The 23,601-nt window shown below is 53.8% G+C and overlaps 1 protein-coding gene across 4 annotated transcripts in view; it reads left to right on the top strand.

Moving 5' to 3' along the window:
* The window catches only part of STK32C (serine/threonine kinase 32C), a 71,908-nt gene that overhangs the window by 36,791 nt on the left and 11,516 nt on the right, over positions 1–23,601 (top strand). For 2 of the 4 annotated variants that reach the window (XR_005702030.1, XM_040071909.2), the window contains exons 2-3: positions 2,116–2,171; positions 22,817–22,968. Coding sequence is in view for 3 of the 4 variants with exons in the window: in XM_040071909.2 (XP_039927843.1) it covers positions 2,116–2,171; positions 22,817–22,968 (208 nt within the window). In the remaining variant the exon portion in view is untranslated. Of the gene's footprint in view, positions 1–2,115; positions 2,172–22,542; positions 22,728–22,816; positions 22,969–23,601 lie in introns of those variants that run through there. The other 2 variants (XM_040071910.2, XM_040071911.2) reach the window with 2 other exon arrangements.

Below are 23,601 nucleotides of genomic sequence, written 5' to 3'. Positions count from 1 at the left end.
CAGAAGGTTGTGGGGTCTGTGCTGGGATCTCCTGGAGGAATCTTGGGCAGATCAGAGAGTCATTAGGGTTGGAATGAACCTCCAGGATCAATGAGGGCAGCCTTTGACCGATCACCACCAAGTCAACTAAACCAAGCAAACGTGGAGCAGTGCTGGTGCATCCCCCCTCAGCCTCACCGAGGGAGGGGACTGCTGGTGCAGGGACTCACAGAGCACGAGCTGGCCCAGATTCTGTTTGCAGTTTCATTTGGCAAAGTTTTCTGAGCTCTCCTGCAGAAAACGTCCCACAAAAGTGACAATAACAATATTTTGGATATAAGCCTAGCACAAAAGGGTAATAGGAACTCCACGGGCATGCGTGGGCTCTTGATTCATCCTCAGAGATGACAGATGTGCATTTATTTAAGATCTGGGAGTGGGACTCGTAATATTTATAGTGAATTCTTTGTTCCCACTCTTCCTGAGTGGTTCTGGTCTCTGTGGCCAGGCTCAGCGCTCACTGCTGACCACCTCATGCCGCAAATCCCCAAGCCCATGCCAAGCATTTCTTTTCGTCCAGACATCCGGCAAGGAATGCTGAGGGTCCCCTGCACGGTCAGGGTCTCGTGGTAGAACTGGCAAGGGCTGACAGCTGTGTCTGGGCAGGTGGGCTCAGCCCATCACAAGCTCCTCCTCACCCTGTCTTTTTCATTTAAAACTGATATTCAATGAAATCACAGCAGTACTTTGGTATAAAAATAATTCTGTTTGCAGCAGCAGCTGATGGAGGCAGTGGCTGAGGTGTTACAGCTGCACCATCATCTCTTGTCACTGCTCCTCGGGCTGGCTCTGGGACAAACCACGGATCCTTGCAGATGGGTTTGCAGGGGAAGGCAGCGAGGGGCTGTCCCTGTCCCCTGAGAGCTGTCCCCTGAGAGCTGTCCTCTGAGAGCTGTTCCCTGAGAGCTGTCCTCTGAGGGCTGTCCCCTGAGAGCTGTCCCCTGAGAGCTGTTCCCTGAGAGCTGTCCTCTGAGAGCTGCCCCCTGAGAGCTGTCCCCTGAGAGCTGTCCCCTGAGAGCTGTCCCCTGAGAGCTGCCCCCTGAGAGCTGCCCTCTGAGAGCTGTCCCCTGAGAGCTGTCCCCTGAGAGCTGCCCCCTGAGAGCTGTCCTCTGAGAGCTGTCCTCTGAGAGCTGTCCCCTGAGAGCTGTCCCCTGAGAGCTGTTCCCTGAGAGCTGTCCTCTGAGAGCTGTCCCCTGAGAGCTGTCCCCTGAGAGCTGCCCCCTGAGAGCTGTCCCCTGGCAGCACCGGCACCAGCGCCAGCACCAGCACAGCCAGCACTGCCAGAGCACAGGGGACAGGGACAGGGCAGTGGGGCAGTGTTTGTAGGGCAGTGTTTGTGGGGCAGGGCAGTGGGCAGTGTTTGTGGGGCAGGGCTGTGAGCAGTGTTTGTGGGGCAGTGTTTGTGGGGCTGTGGGCAGTGGGCAGTGTTTGTGGGGCTGTGGGGCAGTGTTTGTAGGGCTGTGGGCAATGTTTGTAGGGCTGTGGGCAGTGTTTGCAGGGCAGTGGGGCAGTGTTTGTGGGGCAGTGGGGCAGGGCTGTGGGCAGTGTTTGTAGGGCAGGGCTGTGGGCAGTGTTTGTGGGGCAGTGTTTGTGGGGCTGTGGGCAGTGGGCAGTGTTTGTGGGGCTGTGGGCAGTGGGGCAGTGTTTGTGGGGCAGGGCAGTGGGCAGTGTTTGTAGGGCAGTGTTTGTGGGGCAGTGTTTGTGGGGCAGTGTTTGTGGGGCAGGGGCCAGGGGCAGAGTGTGGGGCAGGGTCTCACCACGCTTCCCACCCTGCCACACTCCCCGGGTGCCTCTGAGCTCTGTGAAGCTCCCTCTGGATCCACAGAGGGCGAAGCTGAATTTTAACTTGTGCTAAACCACGAATTTAGTGACCTCACGCAACCCTCTGCCCGCTCCCTCGAGCACGTGAAAAGAGACTCGAAAGGAAAGCAGCTGCTGTCCTGCAGCTTCCCCAGAGGAAAACTTTCAATAAAAGCTTGGCAACGCTCTCTGGTTGTCCCCCTGCCTTCTTTTAAATGCAAGCTTATTTGTAGTAAAGCACTTACAAATGTAAATCCTTTTTTCTTTACCTCGTAGTGAACTTTGACCACTTCCAGATCCTCCGGGCGATTGGGAAGGGAAGCTTTGGCAAGGTGAGCTCTCGGTCCTGCACGGTTTGTTTATCGGGGGTCTGCTGCTGTGTACTTGTGGTTTATTGGAACAGCCACGGGGCCGAAATTGGCTATTTTTGTATTTTTTTTACTACGGCTGCTCAGTCAGCACAGGACAAATGTTCAGGAAAACACCTTGCTGCCATTTGGCACTGCTTTAATTCTTGGCATCTCGGTGCAACAGATGCATTGTAAATTACCAGCACAACCGTGGCCCTTTTACAGCAAACGTTCTTCATGCTTTCAGTGGCTGTGGGGATGTCTGGGCTGTGGGGGCACTGAGGCAGGAAGGTGCTGGGGTTGTCCTTGGTGGCTGACGGAGCTGGCACCCTGCTCAGCAGGGCTCTGTGAAGTCCTGGGCTGTTTTCCCAACCAGAGCTCGGTTATGCTGAAGAGGCTTTGTTGTTTATTTTTATCTGGTTTTTCTTGCCAAGCATGTGGGAGGATGTGGGAGGTGATGATCAGAAAGCTGTGTCTCTCTGGGGTTGGTTGCTGGTTGCTTTCCTGGTGTCAGTCCTTTTCCATTCCCTGTTTCTCTGGCTCCCCCTCCTTCCCTGTGCCGGTGACTCTGGGCATTTGCCCCCCGACCTGGCAGTGCCAGCACGGTGTCCGTGGCATGTGAGTGTCCTCACACCAGCACAGGGCTGCTCTGGGGGCTCTGCAGTCCCTTTGTCACCCAGCAGCGGTGCCCCTGTGAGCACAGGGTCACCTGGATGAGAGCTGTGGGAGCGCCAGGGCCGGTGACGAACCTGGGACCTGCTCAGGTGCCTGTGTCACCTGCAGAGCTGTGTCACCTGCAGAGCTGCCTGTGTCACCTGCTCGGGTGTCTGTGTCACCTGCAGAGCTGTGTCACCTGCAGAGCTGTGTCACCTGCAGAGCTGGCTGTGTCACCTGCAGAGCTGTGTCACCTGCAGAGCTGGCTGTGTCACCTGCAGAGCTGTGTCACCTGCAGAGATGCCTGTGTCACCTGCTCGGGTGTCTGTGTCACCTGCAGAGCTGTGACACCTGCAGAGATGCCTGTGACACCTGCAGAGCTGGCTGTGACACCTGCAGAGCTGTGTCACCTGCAGAGCTGCTTGTGTCACCTGCTCAGGTGCCTGTGTCACCTGCTCGGGTGTCTGTGTCACCTGCAGAGATGCCTGTGTCACCTGCTCGGGTGTCTGTGTCACCTGCAGAGCTGTGTCACCTGCAGAGCTGCCTGTGTCACCTGCTCGGGTGTCTGTGTCACCTGCAGAGCTGTGTCACCTGCAGAGCTGTGTCACCTTCTCAGCTGGCTGTGTCACCTGCAGAGCTGTGTCACCTGCTCAGCTGCCTGTGTCACCTGCAGAGCAGCCTGTGTCCCTTGCTCAGCTGGCTGTGTCACCTGCAGAGCTGCCTGTGTCACCTGCAGAGCCGCCTGTGTCCCCTGCTCAGCTGTCCCGTGTGGGGTGGGGCCATGTGCCAGCACTGGGCCTTTGGGGGAGACGTGGCCTTGGGGACAGTGTGACACGAGCAGTGCCCAAGCCGTGGAAGGGCCCAGCCCTGCTCAGCGGGTGGCACAAGTGTCCCCACACGCCGGTGACACAAACAGGACAGCTGAGAGGCTGGGTGAGCTGCGCCTGCTCACCTTTCCCCAGGTCATCTTGGAGGGTTTCTCCCATCACATTTGACCAAGAGCTGATGCCATGAGGGCGAGAAAATCCAGATCTGGCTCTGGCGATGACCCACGCTGTCCTTTGCCCTCTCCCTCTCTGGTGCAGCCTGACGAGGTCCTGTCCCTCAGGAGCAGCCTGCCCTGCTGTGCTTGGAGGGCTGGAAGATGGAAACTTTGCAAAAGCAGAAATTTCCCAGGAGATCTGAGACCTGTTGGGTCAGAAGAACCCAAGTTGTTACCAATTCCTGAACATCTCTTTTTGGATACTGCATGTGTATTAAGCAGTTTCAGTGCTGGGTGACGGCAGCAGCACAAAATCAGGTGGGGCTTGCGTGGGGAGGGTCCAGCAGGTCTGAGAGGCAGCAGAGGGGACACTGTCAGTCCCAGTGCTGCCGTCAGGGTATGAGGAGGGTCCAGCAGGTCTGAGAGGCGGCAGAGGGGACACTGTCAGTCCCAGTGCTGCCGTCAGGGTATGAGGAGGGTCCAGCAGGTCTGAGAGGTGGCAGAGGGGACACTGTCAGTCCCAGTGCTGCCGTCAGGGCTCCTTTTGAGAGAAGATCTTTTGGTACAGCCTCAGCTCCCTGACGAACACCAGGGGATCCATTACCCTGCTCTGGCACAACCCACCCACGTGAATTCCTGCCGGGTTTCCATGAAAGTCTGCCTGGGACTTCCAGGGCTAATGAAAATGGATTGCCAGCAGCGTGCAAGTCACTGTGACGGTTTGAGGGGGTGGTTTGAAACACTCACCCCTCTCTGCAGCCACATCCCTCGAGCAAGGAGAGGCAAAAGCTTGCAGCAGAGCTCTGTCAGATTTCTGGGCTCCTGTTGAATGATGGTGAATGATTAAATACCAGCTCAGTCCTTGTGCTGTGAGGATGAGGCAAGCAGCAGAAGAAAGACTCCCCAGACACTCCTGGTGAGAGCAGGAACACTCAAGGTCTTGTGTCCCCAGCTCACAATCAAAGACCAAGAACTAACTCAAAACCTTCGTGGAAAAGAGCAGCTCACATTTTTGTTTCGAGCTGATAGGAGAAGATTCATACTTCAAATATAAACTTTCCAGAGAAGGAGGTTTTATTCTTTTAAGGAGCAGCACCTCAAAAATTAATTCTGCTCAGAGCATGAAAGAGAGGAAAACCAGTTCATGTCCCAGGGCAGGACTTTCATGGCTTTGAGGAGAGCTGCTCCCTGTGGCTGCTCACTCTGTGCTTTGTGTGTCAGAAAGGTTAAATCTAGTGTGGAGCAGCCTATCAGGCATCAGAACTGTACACACGCTTTCAACAAAATGCTGAAATTATTCATGTCATCTTTCTGGGTACTTATAACATTATGCTGCATTTCCTCTGACACTGAGAAAAGCTTTTTGCGTTTACCAAGTCTTTTACAACTCACATTTAATTACAGAAAATAAAACTATGTACCTGGCAAGGGTTATTAAAAATTTAGGAGTGACTTAATTGCTTTACTTGATTTAATCACTCTCTGCACACGTTCAGAAGACATTTAGGAGCCACTGTCCAAGCAGAGCCTCAGAGTGTGAGTGACCTGTGAGAACTGTGGCACTGTGTGACAGGACCCAGGGATCCCATGGGGACAGGACCCAGGGATCCCATGGAGACAGGACACAGGGATCCCATGGGGACAGGACCCAGGGATCCCCTGGGGATAGGGCACAGGGATCCCATGGGGAGAGGGCACAGGGATCCCATGGGGACAGGACCCAGGGATCCCCTGGGGACAGAACACAGTGATCCCATGGGGACAGGACACAGGGATCTCATGGAGATAGGACACAGTGATCCCATGGAGACAGGACACAGGGATCCCATGGGGACAGGACCCAGGGATCCCATGGGGACAGGACACAGGGATCTCATGGGGACAGGACCCAGGGATCCCATGGAGACAGGACACAGGGATCCCATGGGGACAGGACCCAGGGATCCCATGGGGACAGGACACAGTGATGCCCTGGGGACAGGACACAGGGATCCCATGGGGACAGGACCCAGGGATCCCATGGGGACAGGACCCAGGGATCCCATGGGGACAGGACCCAGGGATCCCATGGGGACAGGACACATGGATCTCATGGGGACAGGACACAGGGATCCCATGGGGACAGGACACAGGGATCTCATGGGGACAGGACCCAGGGATCCCATGGGGACAGGACCCAGGGATCCCATGGGGACAGGACACAGTGATGCCCTGGGGACAGGACCCAGGGATCCCATGGGGACAGGACCCAGGGATCCCATGGGGACAGGACACAGGGATCCCATGGAGACAGGACCCAGGGATCCTATGGGGACAGGACACAGGGATCCCATGGGTCAGGACACAGGGATCTCACAGGGACAGGACCTGGGAGCAGCTCCTGTGGTGGCCTTGGGCACAGCATTTCCTTCCATGGTCACCTGGTGCACCTCTCAGGACAGACTGGGATGTCCTCGGTGGGGGAACTGTAGGAAAGTAAGGGACGAGGAACTCATAAATCTCTTCTGAAGAGCCCGAGTGCCTCAGAGCTGTGGCTCTTGCGTATCTGCAATAAATTGCCAACTTCTGTTTTCTAGAGATGGGTTTAATCAGCTTTAAGGCACAATTAATCAAATGAAGGTCAGGTTCAATTCCATGTTTACTCCAATTTGTAAGTGTGCAATATTTTCCACACACAGTAGAGGTGGAATGATTTGATTTTCAGTGATTTAATATCAGCATGGCGTTCCTCCTGCAGCACAAGCTCCTTTCCAAGCAGCAGCAGCAGCAGATGCTCAGGTTTTGGCTGCTCTGATGACCTTTCCAAAGGAGCAGCAGCCAGGAGAGGATTTCTAGAATGGGGTACAGTTTGTGGCCCTGTTTTAGTGGGAAATTTGCTCTGAGGTTCATTGTGCTTCACAAGAAACAGGGTGAGACCCAGAAATCTCCGAAGGCAGTGGGAACATTGCAGGGTGGGGACCTCTGCCTGTTAAATTTGGCCTCTTCTGGCTTCAGCCCCTGTGGGGCAGCTGTGGCCGTTTGCTCCTGACCTCCTCCCAGCTGGGCTGCCCTCTCGGTCCTGCAGCAGCTTTTCCGAGGCATGAGGAGCTGGGTGGGGCTGTGGGAATTCATTATTTGCACTCCGCTGCTGAGAAGAAATAAGGACACATCTGAAGTTGTTCAGCATGGATTTGCGCCTTCGTGCGCCATTGGAAATAGGGGATTAAACCAAGATTGGGGCTGGAAGGAGCAGCAGCAGGAGATGGAATCTTCCAGAGGGAGCCAGTGTGCCTGGGGTGGGGGCTGGGGGCCCGTGGGGGCCTGGCTTTCCGTTTGCTCCAGAGGGATCTGGGGGTGCTGGTCCCAGTGCCCAGCTCCACACTGACCCTCCCAGGGAGGGCTGCCTGTGTCTGGGTTGCTTTGCACAAGTGCTTCAACTTCATGGTTTTGTTGCTTTAATAATTCACACCGCCTGGAGCTGGGTACAGAAAGGCTTTAATCCATTTTCTAAAGGTCACAGATGCCCAGCCAGTAGCTGCACCATAAATAAAATTCCCTTCAAGTCTATTCGCAACTGAATCCCTCTTTGAAATCAACACTAGCTTGATCCATTTTCTTTTTTTCCAGCATTATAAATGTTGGATTTTCCCCCTAAAGAAAGGCTGGAAACTTAATCCCTTGATACGTAGCTGCCACACATATTTTTGATTTTTCCTTTATTGTCCTGGATCTCACATGAGGCTGGGGGTTTGCCAGAGGCAGGGGCTGGACACAGGCTGTCCGTGCTGGACACTGCTGCTGTCACTCGGTCACACACCGTGTCATTGGCAGGCCACGGAGACAGGGGTGCCTCGGCTTTGTCCAAGGGCAGCCTGGTGCTGGAGAGGGCACAGCCAGGTCAGGGCTGTCTGGAGAGCTGCTGGTGGCTCCTGGGCTGTCTGGAGAGCTGCTGCTCTTGGGCCACCCTGCGCTGCTCAGGTCCTGTCCTGCCTGGCCCCCAGGCTGCCCAGGGAGTCCTGCAACAGATGGGCAACTGCAGCAGGAGCGAGGTGAAAGACACTAACACTGGGGAGAGGTTCATCCCCAGAGGGTGCTGGCACTGCCCAGGCTCCCCAGGGCATGGGCATGGCCCCAGAGCTCCAGGAGAGCTTGGACACTGCTCCAGGGATGCCCAGGGTGGGATTGTTGGGGGTCTCTGCAGTGCCAGGGTGTTTTCCAGCTCAGGATTTTCCATGATTCTGTGATTCTCTGACTGCACCACCAGTGCACCCAGCACAGGGGCAGCAGCCTGGGCTGGGGACAGTGGCCAGCAGCAGGAGAAAGCGCAGAGCACACACAGAGGGGGGACCCTCCCTCTGATGCCATCTCCCAGGTAGTACCAAGGGATTTTTCTTCTTCCGTGGGCGCTGCTAAGCTGTGAGCGTGAGGCAAAAGCCACGGAGAGAGAACGGCCGAGCATGAACGCAGTGGTGACGGGGTCCAGCACCTCCTCACTGCCTGCATCTCCGGCTGTGGGGGCAGCGGCAGAGTTACAGAGTGGGGAGTGCCCCGAAGGGTCTGGGGTGACTGGGAGAGCAGTGAGCTCAGCCGGGAGGAGCTGGGGATTATCCTGCACTTCCACTGGGGACCTGTTCGGGCTTTCTGAAAGACCAGACTTGAAAAGACCACGATTTATCAAACAAGCTGCCCACTTTTGTTATTATTATACACCCGGCGCCTTATTAACATTTGCGTTAGAAGCTGCCTGGGGTTTATTTGAGCCCCCACCGTTCGCAGTGGGTGAGTCACGCTGCTGTGGGAGTGTGGGTGGGACGGGAGGTGGGACAGCAGCCAGGGACCTGTGGGCAGCAGAGACACCTAAGGGAGCAACGAATGGCCCATCTATTGCCCGGGGGGCAGAAGCATCGTCCTGCACCCAAACACGCCCTGATGGCCCTGGGCCGCCACCCAAACACTTCCTGATGGCCCTGGGCCACCGCTGGCTCTCCACGGGGGCTGGCACCGCTGGCAGAGGGTGCTGGAGCGAGGCAGTGGCTCAGGACAGGTGGGGACGAGCTGGTTGGTGTCCCCTGGGTGGCACGGGCCAGGGGTGCCCTGTCGTGGCTCTGCTCTGCTGAGAGCAGGAGAGGTGTCCAGAGCTGCAGCGCAGGGCAGCTCCTGTCCCCGGGACACCGAGAGCTGGCTGTGGCTTGTGCCAGCAGCGGTGTTCTCTCACCTGAATTCCTGCATTGCACGGCAAGGCAGCTCCTGTCCCCGGGACACCGAGAGCTGGCTGTGGCTTGTGCCAGCAGCGGTGTTCTCTCACCTGAATTCCTGCATTGCACGGCAAGGCAGCTCCTGTCCCCGGGACACCGAGAGCTGGCTGTGGCTTGTGCCAGCAGCGGTGTTCTCTCACCTGAATTCCTGCATTGCACCGAGCCTCGAGAGCAGCTGGCTGCTTGGGCTCCTCCTGGCTCTTAGATGAGACTTTTCAGCATTGGATTCTGCAACCAAATCCACCCACACCCTCCCCTGTTCCCCTCCCCTCCTGAACCCAAAGAGATCTCGTTTTGGGGTCTTCGACTGAGGAATTTTGGGGATGGACATCTGCTGCCTGGTGGGCGGCAGGTGTGCTGAGTGCTGACCCTTTGTCAGGAGGGCAGTGGGGTGAGGGATGGAGAGCTGCAAGCCGTCAGGAGGAGGAGGAGTTGCAGAGGGAGCAGGGGAGGATGGAGCTGGGGCAGGGGATCCTGGATTTGGAGAAACATTGGAATAGGGTACCCAGGGAGGTGTGGAGTCCCCACCCCTGCCTGGTGGTGTTCAGGGAACGACAGGACGTGGCATTCAGTGCTCTGCTCTGGTGGGCAGGGTGGTGTTTGGTCAAAGATTGCACCTCCATCTTGGAGGTCTTTTCCAGCAGAAAGGATTCTGTGATTCCATGAGACATAGCCTAAATGCATCACGGAATTCCTTAAACATTCATCCACCTGTAAGGACAAAGAGCAGAATGTTTTGGCATTGATGAGATTAATAATTGGGAATGTGATGATTGTTCTGTTAGCACTGCCCTCAGGAGAACCTCCCGTTGTGCAGAGGCTCCTCCTGCCCAGTACGGCCCCCACGGCCACGCCACACTGCAGCTCTCACGGCCAACACAAAAACCTCTTACTTTTAAAGTAAAAAATCCATCCTTTGTCACTAACGATAATTATAATTTTCTCAGCGGCTGAAATGTGACCAGCATTTGGATCTTGTTTTTGTTCTGACAAGCCGTCATAGCCCACACCCCCAGCAGCTCGTAAATGGAACGGAGAGATGGAAGCTTCCAGCATCAGATGCAGCTTTTGGCAACAGTAAAATTGAAGCTGTGTTGGACATCGAGGTCATCTGCAGGTCTTTGGAAACTGCAGCTTGTGAGTTTGGGAGGTTGTGTTAATGCTCATGGTTGGACAATCCAATTACAAACCACTTAATGTCATAAATGATAAGGAGCAGTGTCCTGGGTTCCTATGAAATTATGGATACATCAGCATGATACAGCAAATAGAGTTTATTAAGGAAAATACTGCCTGGCTTTGCCCAGAGCATTACTGCTGTACCCTGCTGTGACTCTGGGCAGTGGTGTCTGTGGAAGGAGACTTTCTCCTCTTCTTCACAGGACGTATTTCTTCTTGTGGGTCTAAAGTTCATGAATTCTTATTGAGGTGTCTGTGTACCGCTTAGAAACTGCTCTGAATCTCGTGGGAATTGTACGGGCACAGCTCCGAAAGGCTGCACGCAGTTCTGCTCTGGTTTTTCTGTGGTCAGGGCAGGAGCTGCCCACAAGCCACGACGAGGCCCTTGGGATTTCCTGTGTCTCAGCGATGAATTAAAGATGGGGCGTGAAAAACAGACGCAGAAACGGATGCAACTGGTGCACAACTCACAGCGGAAGGGAGCGCAGCGAGGGGGCATCTGACACGATTTTGCTGCAGTTTGAGGAGCCCACAGCCCGTGCACCTGGAGCCAGCGGCAGTGCCAGCACTGCCCGGGGTCAGGCCCTTCGTGTGTGCCACGCTTGCCAGGCACTGCCCCTCCCAGTGCTGGGCACACCCGCTGCTTTCGTCCCTCCCGCTTTTCCTGCCAGCCTTTCTCCTTTGAAGCTGCCTCTTTTCCTGTCCTCTGAGGTGGCCATCTGCCTTGTTTCCCAGATGAACCGTGCTGGTGGGCTGTGGGCATGGGCGAGAAGAGGATGTGGGAAAAGCTGTTGTGGGATAGACCTTTAGAGGTGGAGCAGGAAGGTCGTGTGGAGGGCTGGGAGGTCGTGTGGAGGGCTGGGTGTCTCCTCCAGCGGAGGGGGTCCTTGCACAGAGCCCCCGGGCCCCGGGCGTGTTTGGGAGCGGGGCTGGGCACGCACTGCCCCACAGCCTGCAGAACCCTGCTCCTCAGCGAGCTGTGCCCTGGGACTGCTCTGCCCCACGCCTCCTTCTCGGCCCCAGACTGATGGATGGATTTGGGAGGAAGAGACAGGAACGGGAAATCCTCACGGCACCTGCTCGTTCTGTCTCTGCTGATGCGTCTCTGTGCTCAGCCCCGCGCCCAGCACTGGGGGACAGGGCACGGGAGGATGGCCCAGGGAAAGGTCAGGCTGCCAGGCTGGCACTGCAAGGGGCTCCCGAGAAAACAGCCAGGGAGCACAGAACATGTTTGTGAGCAGCATGGGGAGCTGCGTGTGGCTTTTGGTGGGTTTGGGTTCCTTCCCCCGGCTCTTTCCATCGGTGATGCTGTTCCCAAGCCCAGGGTGAGGGGTGAGGGTGCAACCCGGTGAGGGTCACCTGCTGAAAAGGTTATTTATGTAATGTGCATAGCAAAATCATGTCTGTTTCAATAGTTCCATGAAATTAAAATACCAGGAGTGAAAATGTTGACAAATTCTAAATTTAGTGCTTTCCATTTTCGTACCAACTGGCCATTTTGTTCTCTGAAATAAAACTGTAAGTACAGGATCACTTTGACAATTGCAAATTGGCTTTTCTTATTTTTTCTTACTACTTTTTTATTCTTACTGACCCATCATATTTGGGATAGACCATATTTTTATCTGTATGATCAGGGACTCTATCTCCCTTCAGAAAGCATTCTGGACCGTAAGTCCATGAGATTTTTTAAAGAAAGAAGAGCATGGAAAGAAACCATGTTTATTGAACAGAAGCCTTTTGTGTCTCTGCTTTCCACCCTCACCTCCCGTTTACTTACTATTTATGTCCAAAATCCATCGAGATCCCTTCTGTTCCTGTCGTTCTCTCAAGGAGTTGCAGTAAGTTTGTTGTGCCGTATTATTACTTTTGATCTAAAAATTGTTTTTAAAAGTAAGTGCTAAAAATTCCTCTCAATAAAGGGCAATGCGGTATGAAATACTTATCTGTTCATGTACAGCAAGCGGTGCAGCTGAACCAAACCTCTCTGAAGGTTACCAGCACCGACCCAGGCAGGAGCTTCAGCCTCCACTCACCCCGTGGGGGGATTGTGCCCCCCGAGTGCCCCTCACAGAGCTCTGGGCTGCTGCTGCATCCTCGGGCTCTCAGCTCAGTCTGCTCTGCTCTGAAACTCGATTTCAGCCCCTGCTACTGTCTCTGGGCTTGCCAGAGAGGTGAAGATGGTTACCCAGAGCAGCTGCAGCTGCCCCTGGATCCCTGGCAGTGCCCAAGGCCGGGTGGGACGCTGGGACAGTGGGAGGTGTCCCTGCCATGGCAGGGGTGGCTCTGGGTGGGATTTAAGGTTCTTTCCAGCCCAAAGCATCCTGTGATTCTGTGATTGTGAGAGTCAGGGTGTTCCTGGGCAGAGGAGTCCCATCCTGCAAATACAGAGGAGCAGAAAGCACATTTCTTTATCGTGGTAACCTGAGGTAGTTACGTGCTGTTGGGTAGGTTTGATAGAAAGGTTTGTGGAGGCTCCTTGGGGACAGGGGACAGACAGCCCCTGTGTGACAGTGACTGCTGGGGCTTGGCTCTGGGGTGGCTGGGGAGGGAGAGCAGCCAGGAGGAGCAGGGGTTTGTGTGCCCACAGCCCCTGTGCCCTCGCTGAGGCAGGGATCTCCATCTCTCCACAGCTGCCCTTCCAGGGCTGAGCCCTGTGTGCAGCACAGGAACAAACCCCAGCTCGATGGAGCTTCTGCCAAGGGAAAAGCAAGAGTTTGGCTGCAAGAGGCACTGATTCCTCCTGAGGGCTTTGCACTGTGGAACACGAGTATCCCCAACTTTCCTGGCTGGAAAGAAAGACCTGTCTTCATTTCCTTCAGCACAGGAGGGAAGCTTTGGTGCCTGGGGGCGTGTTGTGGCAGCAGCACAAACCAGGACATCGGGGCCACTTGGTCCCGATGCCAGTGCCCGTCAGGGCTGGATCACCATGACTGATGAGGCTTTTCAAAATAGCACAGCGAGTGTTCTTGCCCTGGGGTCAGGGAACTTCAATTTACATTCAGAGATTAAATAAGGCCCTCCAATCTTCATTGGAAGTAATTAGATTTCTTTCTGTTCCCAATATCTGTCAAATATGTAGTTAAAAAAAATAATTTTGTCTAACCAGCCTATCACAGAAATGCAGTCAAGGCCATGAGGAGAGATGGCTCCAAATACTAGACATAGCTCAAAATGCGTGTCGCCCACAGGGAAACGCTGCAACATTTATTCAGACAATCTCGTTAGCTGTGGTTGTGTGCAGGGTCCGGGATGTAAATCTCTGGAGCGCTGCTGAGCTGGAGGAAATGGTGGATCCAGGTCTGGATCCATCCAAAAGGCAGAAAGATGGGTCACGGTGTCTTCAGGGATCTCTGCAGGTTGGTCTGAGTTTTCATCACCCTGCTTTAATTATTGAGAAAGAAAAGCCCAGCAGAGATCTCTGAGCGTGTGATTAAAGCCAGACAGAAATGTAGGTGCCTATCAGCCTTTCTGTAGGCAGTGTGACAGCTCCAGAGCATGCCTCCTGGGCCGTGCTCCTCCTGCTCTCCCCACGGTGCAAGCACAGCCCCTGACCCCAGGGAGCCTCCCCAGGGGGCTGCTCCATGGCTGCGGGTCAGCAAATCCACGCCGTGCCCCAGCAGGGATGTGCTCGGGGCTCTGGCCAAAGGATGGGCCCAAGTGTCTGCATTTTTGTCTGAGCACTGAGTGAAAACACCAGCTTTGGGGTGTCTGGCTGGTGATGAGGCTGCTCAGCCAGCGTGCAGGGGACAGGTGGAGAACCAGGACAAGGAAAAGCGAAGAAAAACGCTCCTCTTTCCTTTTTGTTCTTCAGGGTTCTCTGCTGTGACTTGGTCAGTTTCTCCTTGTTTATTTGGATTAGTGTCTCTCCTGAGGAAAAGAAATCTACACGTGCTTTGGAGCTTCAAGTCAAATAATCCCCCATATCCAAACTCAATTACAGAAACATCTGCTTAATGTCTGATGGGACCTTGTTTTCTCAGTGTGGCATTAAAGGGAAATGCTTACTCTGAACCACCTTAAATCGCATTAAATCACAGGATTCAGACCCTGTAGATAACATTCTGCAGCCCCCTTCCATGATTTCTTGCAGGGAAATTAGGAAATGTTCTCTGAAGCATACCAACTGGAAGGTCTGGCCTCATTTGCAGGGCACCAATGAGGAGAGCTTTTCCTGACTAGTTTCAGTGGGCTGGTTGTGCCATTTGTGTGAGCAGGACAGAAGGCAGCTCATTCTGGGAAAAAGAAACCAGAAAAGGTGGACAAGCTTAGCTTTGCCCGGGTTTTGGGCCACTCCAGCTGCATGCACGCGTGGTTTGCTTTGGCAGCACACGGTGCTGGGCACACCCGGGGGGACACGGATCCACAGGGGTCTGCCGAGCCTCAGGGGGGCTGTGCACCGGCACAGAGGCACAGGAACCTGCCTAGGACTCCAGACTGAAGCTACTGAGACTGCCCAGAGCAGCTGTGGCTGCCCCTGGATCCCTGGCAGTGCCCAAGGCCAGGTTGGACACTGGGGCTGGAGCAGCCTGGGACAGTGGGAGGTGTCCCTGCCATGGCAGGGGTGGGAATGGGTGGGATTTGGGATCCCTTCCCACCCAGTCCAGTCTAGGACAGTGATCCTCTGATACACAGCACACTGAAGTGCTGTGGGGAATAGCAGGTGTTATTTTGGGTCAGAAGACTTTTTTGGCTCTAACAGAAGCAACTGAGAGAGATATTTTTTATGGAAGTGTTGACACGACCTGGAAACACCAACAGGCTTGCTGTGAATAAAAGTTTCATCAGCTGCTGTTACAACTTGGCTGCAGCGAACAGCAGTACTGCATAAAAGAGATTTTAATGATTTATGGTGTTCTGACAAACGAGTCCATCAATCTTGGGGAAAAGCACAGCTTTTCAGCAGGGAAAAACTAGAGTTGTAAGGCTCCATGAAAAATATCTTAAGGAGTGAAATGTGGCAAGGAGTCTGGAAGGAGAGACAAAATCAGCGCTTAAAGATGTGAAGGCAGATTTGTTGAGCTGATAACCTTGTACTTCGAGCATGGCTCCTGAGGGTCACACTCATTTGGCTACCACTGCAACTTTAGAGGTTTAAATGGGATACTGGAAAAAAAATCTCTCCTGGGAGGGTGTTGAGGCCCTGGCACAGGGTGCCCAGAGCAGCTGTGGCTGCCCCTGGATCCCTGGCAGTGCCCAAGGCCAGGTTGGACATTGGGGCTGGAGCAGCCTGGGACAGTGGGAGGTGTCCCTGCCATGGCAGGGGTGGCACCAGGTGGGATTTAAGGTCCCTTCCCACCCAAACCCTTCCGTGAGTCCATGCTTCTGTGAGCTGGATGGAAGGGCTGAGGAGTGCTGTTGTCACAGCCAGCAGCCCTCACATGTCCGTGTCCCCCGGGCTGGGTCACTGGCACATGGAAAGGTGGCTGTGGGAATGGCAGCACCATGTCCTGGTCCTGCAAACTGGTCTTTGTGCGCTGGAGGTAATGGCTGAGAGGAGCAGTGCCAGGGACACTGCTGTCAGAGCTGCTCCCGGCACAAGGGGCCGCTCAAAAACATGCGCAGTCAAGCAGGGAAGGGTTTTGGTTGATTCAAAGTAAGCTTTTATTCAGGATCAGACAGGGTTACGGTTACATGTTCTCTCTGAGTGTGGGGTGAGGGTCACTGTCAGTGTCAGGGGCAGGCTGTGGGGTGAGTGTCACTGTCACTGTCACTGTCACTGTCACTGTCACGGGCAGGCTGTGGGGTGAGTGTCACTGTCACTGTCACAGGCAGGCTGTGGGGTGAGTGTCACTGTCACTGTCACAGGCAGGCTGTGGGGTGAATGTCACTGTCACTGTCACTGTCACTGTCACTGTCACTGTCACTGTCACAGGCAGGTTGTGGGGTGAGTGTCACTGTCACTGTCACTGTCACTGTCGCTGTCACAGGCAGGCTGTGGGGTGAGTGTCACTGTCACTGTCACTGTCAGTGTCACTGTCACAGGCAGGCTGTGGAGTGAGTGTCACTGTCACTGTCACTGTCACTGTCACTGTCACAGGCAGGCTGTGGGGTGAATGTCACTGTCACTGTCACTGTCACTGTCACTGTCACTGTCACTGTCACAGGCAGGCTGTGGGGTGAATATCACTGTCACTGTCACAGGCAGGCTGTGTGCAGCTGCAGCCCCATCCCAGGGCTTGGTTCCCCAGGTCTCTGGGTGTTACCAGACCAGGGGTGTTACCCCCCCACTAAGGGTCGATGTGAAAGGATCTGCCGTGCCCAGAGCTCCCTCCCAGGACCAGCCCTGAAGGGATGGGCAGGGGCTGCACAGGCTCCTGTAGGTGCTGGCTGCTCCCAGCGTTTCCAGTCCCTGGTGCTCCTGGCTCCAAGCCCTGGGTCAGCATTGTGGAGGGGGAGCTCCTGTGGGGGAGCAGCAGCATCCTTGAGGGGCTGCTCGTGTGGGGGAGCTGCTCCTGGGGGAGCCTGTGGGAGATGCTTCCAGCAGAGCTTCCTCCAGCTGCTCCCATGGCTCAGGAGCTTCACGAATCCCTGATATTGAATTATGTCGCTGCACATACACCTGCGAGGCAGCTTTAGGCTTTGTTCTCTTGGCTGTGCCTAAAAATTTTTGATTAGCTGATTTTATCCTTAATATTTGTGAGGATTGTAGAACATATTATTATGGACTTTTTGATTACCGGTATTACACAGATGCTAATTACCAGGGAAGGGTTGTATTTTAATTGCTGACAGCACCATCACAATACAGGATGGATACAAACATGCATTTGAATGCCAGAGGAAGTAATTCTGTGTCCTGTGCAGCTGTGACCATGTCCAGAACAGAGTGATCCCCATTTGCAGCTTTTCTGCAAACAGCTGAGCAGCTGAGAGTTTAAATGATTTAATACTTTTTTTTTAATATATAATTGGCCTGATTCTGCCCACAGTTCTTGGTACAAGAGCAAAGCAGAGGGGTCCTGGGGATGCTGGGTGACAGGGATTTCTCTCCAGATGCTTTTTAAAGGATGAAAACCCTGGGAAAAGTGAACGATGTCTTGGTGTACGAGCTGAGCCATTCCAGGAGAACTTGGCTAAAGGAGATAACTTGTTAGAAGTCAATATTGAGGTTATCATTTCAGCAGTGCAGAGGTGCAGTAAAGCCTTTCTCACCTGCTTTACTCTTTGCTCAACAAGCTCAGGAAACCAGTGAACACAATTGTCCAACCTGTCCTTGCCTTTGCAGTTTGTCTCCGAAGCAAAATTTAGTGTTCAAAAGTGAAATCAGTTGTCAAAAAAGCTCGAGCTGTTTCCACATCATGGTAAGTGCCTTCTCACTGCTTCTGGTCCTTCAGAATGAAATACTCAGTTCTTCCTGCTCCAGGGGCTGCAAATGTCCCATTTCCCCACACCCCCCTACGGCTGCTGCCGTGCTTCCCCCACAGCAGAGCCTTCTTTCCCCACGCAGCCCCAAAGCTTGCTGATGTTTCTGGGTGCCGCGGGCAATTTAATGCTAATGCTCTGCATTTCAAATTTCAACCTTTCTGGTAAATGGTGGTTCTATAGATATTGGGGACAACAGATAAGGATAAATACCCAGCAGAAGCTGGAGAAGAAATCAATATACATGGGCAAGGTGCAACCACAGCAAACAAGCATTTTTATAAACCAGAGCAGTGCCTGGCCACAGTTCAGAACTGGGTGGGATTAAGGTGTTTGATGTAGGTGTGTAGTGTTGGCTGACTCTAAGCCTTGACTCTGCTCTAAAAACAAAAGGAATGAAATCCAGGCTTGTATGCTGAAATGTCCCTGTGGCTCTGAGCTGCAGTCAACAGAGCGTCTGTGTGTGGAGGGATTACAGGACATTGGTCTCGTCTTACAGAGGCAGAAGCCAAAAAAGGAGAAATTCAAGAAGGAAACCCACTGCTCCCAGTTCAGACCCAAAGACAGATCCCTGAGTCAGCTGTGGGTTTGTGCACCAGCCGTGACGGTGACGTCCCTCGGGGGTCACGAGTACCTTCACTTTGGGTGACCTCTGCATATGCAGAAGGAAACAAGGTCTTCGTGCAGCCGAGGCTGAGCGATCCCCAGTATTTACCAGCTGCAGGGATCCTGCCCAGAATGCAGCCACACGCTTTGTTTGAGCCCAGGAAGGCTGTGCTGTCCCTGTGTAACAAGGCTAAGCCAGGACATGCTATTACATTATTAGGTGACCTCTCATCTGAGTGGGGATTTCAGCCTGACGAATTCCTTCAGAATCAGCATGGCAAAAAGTTATTGGATTTCTAAGGGAGAAAAGGCAGAGCCCACTTGAGACAGTGTGCCAGACTGGGAAGTGTGGGTATTCGGATGAGCTGTCAGCTGAGGTGATGGTACGGCAGTGTGTCAGTATGTGTCAATGTGTCAGTATGGGTGTTGTCACTGACAGTACAGGTGCTGTCACTGTGACAGTACAGATGTTGTCACTGTGACAGTACAGGTGTTGGCACTGACAGTACAGGTGTTGGCACTGTGGCAGTATGGCTGATGTCACTGTGACAGTACAGGTATTGTCACTGTCACAGTACAGGTATTGTCACCGGCAGTACTGGTGTTGTCACTGTGACAGTACAGGTGTTGTCAGTGATAATATGGGTATTGTCACTGTGACAGTACAGGTGTTGGCACTGACAGTACAGGTGTTGTCACTGTGACAGTACAGGTGTTGTCACTGTGACAGTACAGGTGTTGTCACTGACAGTACAGGTGTCGGCACTGACAGTACAGGTGTTGACACTGTGGCAGTATGGCTGATGTCACTGTGACAGTACAGGTGTTGTCACTGTCACAGTACAGGTGTTGTCACTGACAGTACAGGTGTTGTCACTGACAGTACAGGTGTTGGCACTGTGGCAGTATGGCTGATGTCACTGTGACAGTACAGGTGTTGTCACTGTGACAGTACAGGTGTTGTCAGTGACCATACAGGTGTTGTCACTGTCACAGTACAGGTGTCGGCACTGACAGTACAGGTGTTGACACTGTGACAGTACACGTATTATCACTGTGACAGTACAGGTGTTGTCACTGTGACAGTACAGGTGTTGTCACTGTCACAGTACAGGTGTTGTCACTGACAGTACAGGTGTTGGCACTGACAGTACAGGTGTTGACACTGTGGCAGTATGGCTGATGTCACTGTGACAGTACAGGTGTTGTCACCGTCACAGTACAGCTGTCAGTGTCACTGTCTCACCCATGGGGTGAAGTGGGCCTGGGAGGTGTCACACGCCCCCGTCCTGCCTGGAATCGTGGGTGGGTCTCCAGCCCTCCCTCTGTGAGTGCAGCTGCAGGGGATGCTCGGGGTGTCTGGGGCTCTGGGAAAGCTTTTTAGTGCCATGTCTTGAGCAATCCGCTCCCAGCTGCCGCCCGCCTTCTGCCTCGCAGGGCTGGCTCTGTTCCACTCGTGTTCCTAATGGCTGTATTTAACCACCAAACATTCCCTTTGTGTGGCTGCATTGTGCAGAATGAGGACAGAGTCATTTCTGCTTCTTGCCTTGCTCCACATTGTAGAGTTGCCTGAAAATGGATTAATTTAGAAAATGCACTCTTGAGTTGTGACTAAATGGATGTTTATTCCTTCCCCAGGAGCAGATGCATGAACGGAGAAGCACAAAAAGAAAAAAGATACATCTGGTGTCCCTGACGTTTTTGGGGGACACAAACACATTGATGAGTTTCTGTAAGCAGGGGCACCTTAGGGATGCTCGCTGCCTGTGACAGGGGCACCGAGTGGCTGAGCCCAGCCCAGGCAGCACCAGCGCTGGTCCTGGTGCTGGTTTGACTGGAGTTAGACCCTGACCAAGAGCGGTGTAGCGTGATCAGTACCTGGGGATGGCTGAGGGGCACACACGGTGCCCTTGTCCATCGGCTGTGGGGCACACACGGTGCCCTTGTGCATCGGCTATGGGGCACACACAGTGCCCTTGTCCATCGGCTGTGGGGCACACACGGTGCCCTTGTGCATCGGCTGGGGTGTGTCACCCTGGTTTTTCTGAGTTTTCTAAAGCCTTTTGATTGTTCATAAAATGGAGTCAGGCTTTTTAGCTACTGTACAATATTAGGAGCAGTTTTCACTTTTTCTCACACATGTAACATAAACAAATCCTTTGTTTTTCATTCTCTGTCCTTTGTTTGCATATTTCTAACCTGAAAACAATTGTAACTGACAGTTAGTCTGGCCATTTGGCTGGGAGGTGATAACTCCAAAAGCCAATCTTCAGCCAGACCCACAAATGTATAAAAAGTAAGAAATAAACAGGCAGAGGGGCTCTCGGCCTTGTTCTCCTCCTTGGCTCAGCCTTGAGCTGGCTTGGAGGAACTCTCTGCCCTGTGAAAATCTCTTGACTCCGTGTGATTGCTTTGCGTATGCCAGTCACAGGGGTGCACACACGGTGCCCTTGTCCATCTGCTGGGGGGCACACACAGTGCCCTTGTCCATCGGCTGTGGGGCACACACGGTGCCCTTGTCCATCTGCTGGGGGGCACACACAGTGCCCTTGTCCATCTGCTATGGGGCACACACGGTGCCCTCAGACAGCCCCATGGGCACACACAGTGCCCTTGTCCATCGGCTATGGGGCACACACGGTGCCCTTGTCCATCGGCTGTGGGGCACACACAGTGCCCTTGTCCATCGGCTGAGGGGCACACACAGTGCCCTTGTCCATCTGCTATGGGGCACACACGGTGCCCTCAGACAGCCCCATGGGCACAGGGCAGCCCCTGCTCCTTCCATGGGCTTGACTGCAGGAACAGCCTCTCCACTGACATCCACTTTTCCCCCCAGAAATCAGACAACAAACATTTCCAGAGTGCCCAGAACTGGTGCTGCTGTGTGTGGAGGTGATGCTGTTCCAATGCAGAAAACTGTTTATCATAATTACAGACTACATGAAGTTTTCATCATTTTCCCTTTTATTATGCTGGGCTCCCATTTTCACCGTGGAGAAACGAGCGACAAATGACATCAGAATAACATGCAATACTCATTAAGATACAGCAAATCACAACTAAAAAAAAAAACAAAAAAAACCCAAAAAACAAACCACCAAAATTAATGAGCTTCCAGCAATAATGTGGAATAAACTGACATCAGGAGAGAATGTTGCTCAGTGCCTTGATGGCTGTTACCCAGAGGACTGTTTTCAGAGCAGTTCTACAGCAATGACCATAATTTTAAAGGAAAATTGTTAGGGCTTTGCTGCTCAAAGAATTTATAAAATATAAATTTATTTTTGCCTGGTTTATTGAACGTAAACCAATTCAGCCTGCTCTAGGCAGGGGCTGGATCCTGCTGGTGGTGTGCACCGTGGTGGGTCGTTTATTATTATTATTAAGTTTGCATGAAGAAGGTTTTCCCTTATGTTTTGTACCTGGCACGGTCCCTGGCAGCTGGAGTTGATGGGCTCTGCTCGCCCATGGGCACCGGAGGCGTGCAGACGCAGGGAAACAGCTCAGGTCACTCTGCCCACGAAGTGCCCTCACTGTGAGCTCTGAGGAGTGCAGAGAGTTAGGGCAACAGCCGATTTTCAGCTCTCACCGTAATTGTAACGGCGGCGGAAAACAATCCTGGTAATTCCTGTGCATCGCTAATTGGGGGGTTTATCAGGCTAGCGATAACCACCCATTATTTTGTCACCTCCTCGCGGCAGCGTGTCCTCGATGATATTGTACCGAGCACCATTAGCGCTCGCACACGGTTATTAATGGCTCCCACCTGTCTGCGGTTCCCTGCCATCCGCAGCGGTTCCCTCTCCTTGTTCCACGCGGTGTGAGCCGGACCCGCTCCCTGCCCGGAGCCGGCCGAACTGCCCAGGAACGCACCCACCTCGTCCTAATTACCGCCACGTCTGATAATTAACAGTGGGCACACATAATTATAGCAGATGGAGACACGCCGGTAGTTCATTTTAAAATACTTACCGTGCTAGCTAATTAGCTCTTTCGAGAGCAGCCACTCGGTAATTGGGGTGTCATTAGCGGGGCTGAGTGCGGTGCCCAGGGCAGCGCAGCGGGCTCCGTGCCCCTCGGCAGTGCGGGGCTCGGGACAGTCCCGGGGCATCGCTCTGGGCCAGCTGGTGGTTGTGGGTGTAACAAATCGGTGTTTCAGTCGCTTTCTGCTGACCCAAAGGGATTCCTCTCCCCTTGCAGAGCACAGCGGTGTGCGGGGCTGGGCAGCAGCGGCCGCGAGCAGCGGGGAGGCGAGGCCGGCACGGAACCTGTGCTTGCCTCCGCCGCTTTCCACCCAGAGACAGCGAGCCCGAAGCGCTCTCGCACGGCTCCAGACAATTGCAGGAAGGGCTCTCCGGAGCCGGCCATCGTGCCCTGGAGGCAGCTGCGCTCACCGATGGCCAGCGGGCTGGAGCAAAGCCCGTGCGCTCCCCGGCCGGGCGCTGGGAGCAGGGATGCGCTGTCTGTAGGTGCCGAGTGTCAGCCTCAGGCTAGGGATCAGGGGTGTCTGAGCGGGTGAGGCGCTGGGCAGAGCGGGTCTCAGCTCCCACAGCAGCAGATGAGGATGTGGAACGTGTTCCTGACCGTTTTCTGCCCCCACCCAGGTGTGCATCGTGCAGAAGAGGGACACGGAGAAGATGTACGCCATGAAGTACATGAACAAGCAGCAGTGCATCGAGAGGGACGAGGTGCGCAACGTGTTCAGGGAGCTGGAGATCCTGCAGGAGATCGAGCACGTGTTCCTGGTGAATCTCTGGTGAGCAGCTCCCTCCCCTGTGCCTCCAGGCTCGCAGAGCCACCTGATGATTCCAAGGGCTCCCATAGCTTCTTCAGCAGCAGATCGCTACAAATAGTGACATTTCAAGTTGCTCGATAATGACTTCACTGAGTGTGCATTGGCAGAAATATCCTCATTACTGAGCAACGATTTAGGGACTAGTTTAAAAAAAACCACTCACAATCGGGTTGAAATCTAACAAATAGCTTGAGTTGTCAATGCCTGTGAAATGTATCCTGTCTAGGCAGTGCCAGTACCAAGGGCTGCAGTCTGTCTCATCTGCCCTACAACCACATCCACCCCCCAGCCCACCAGCACCCCTCAGTGTGCTTTGCACCACCCTCACTAGCCAAATAAAACACGTTACTTTGGAGTTCATTATCAAATTTTGCAGGAAAAAACCTAATTTACAGTTTTAGAAAGCAGAGCATTGTATCCTGGGGTTGTTGGTTAGTTTGTGGTGAGCCCTAGGCAGAGGCCTTGGGACCTGCTGCTCCAGGTGATCTGTCCTTTCTCAGCCTTCCTGCCCAGTGAAGGGTCCCCTCCCACTCCAGCCGTGCTGGATGTGTGACAGGCTGGTGGGAATGGGGAGACTTCTAAAAATTGAGGAAA

Source organism: Hirundo rustica, chromosome 8 (genome assembly GCF_015227805.2).
Source record: "Hirundo rustica isolate bHirRus1 chromosome 8, bHirRus1.pri.v3, whole genome shotgun sequence".
NCBI lineage: Eukaryota > Metazoa > Chordata > Aves > Passeriformes > Hirundinidae > Hirundo > Hirundo rustica.
Note: the sequence above shows the minus strand (reverse complement) of the source record. Positions and strands in the feature narration are given on the sequence as shown.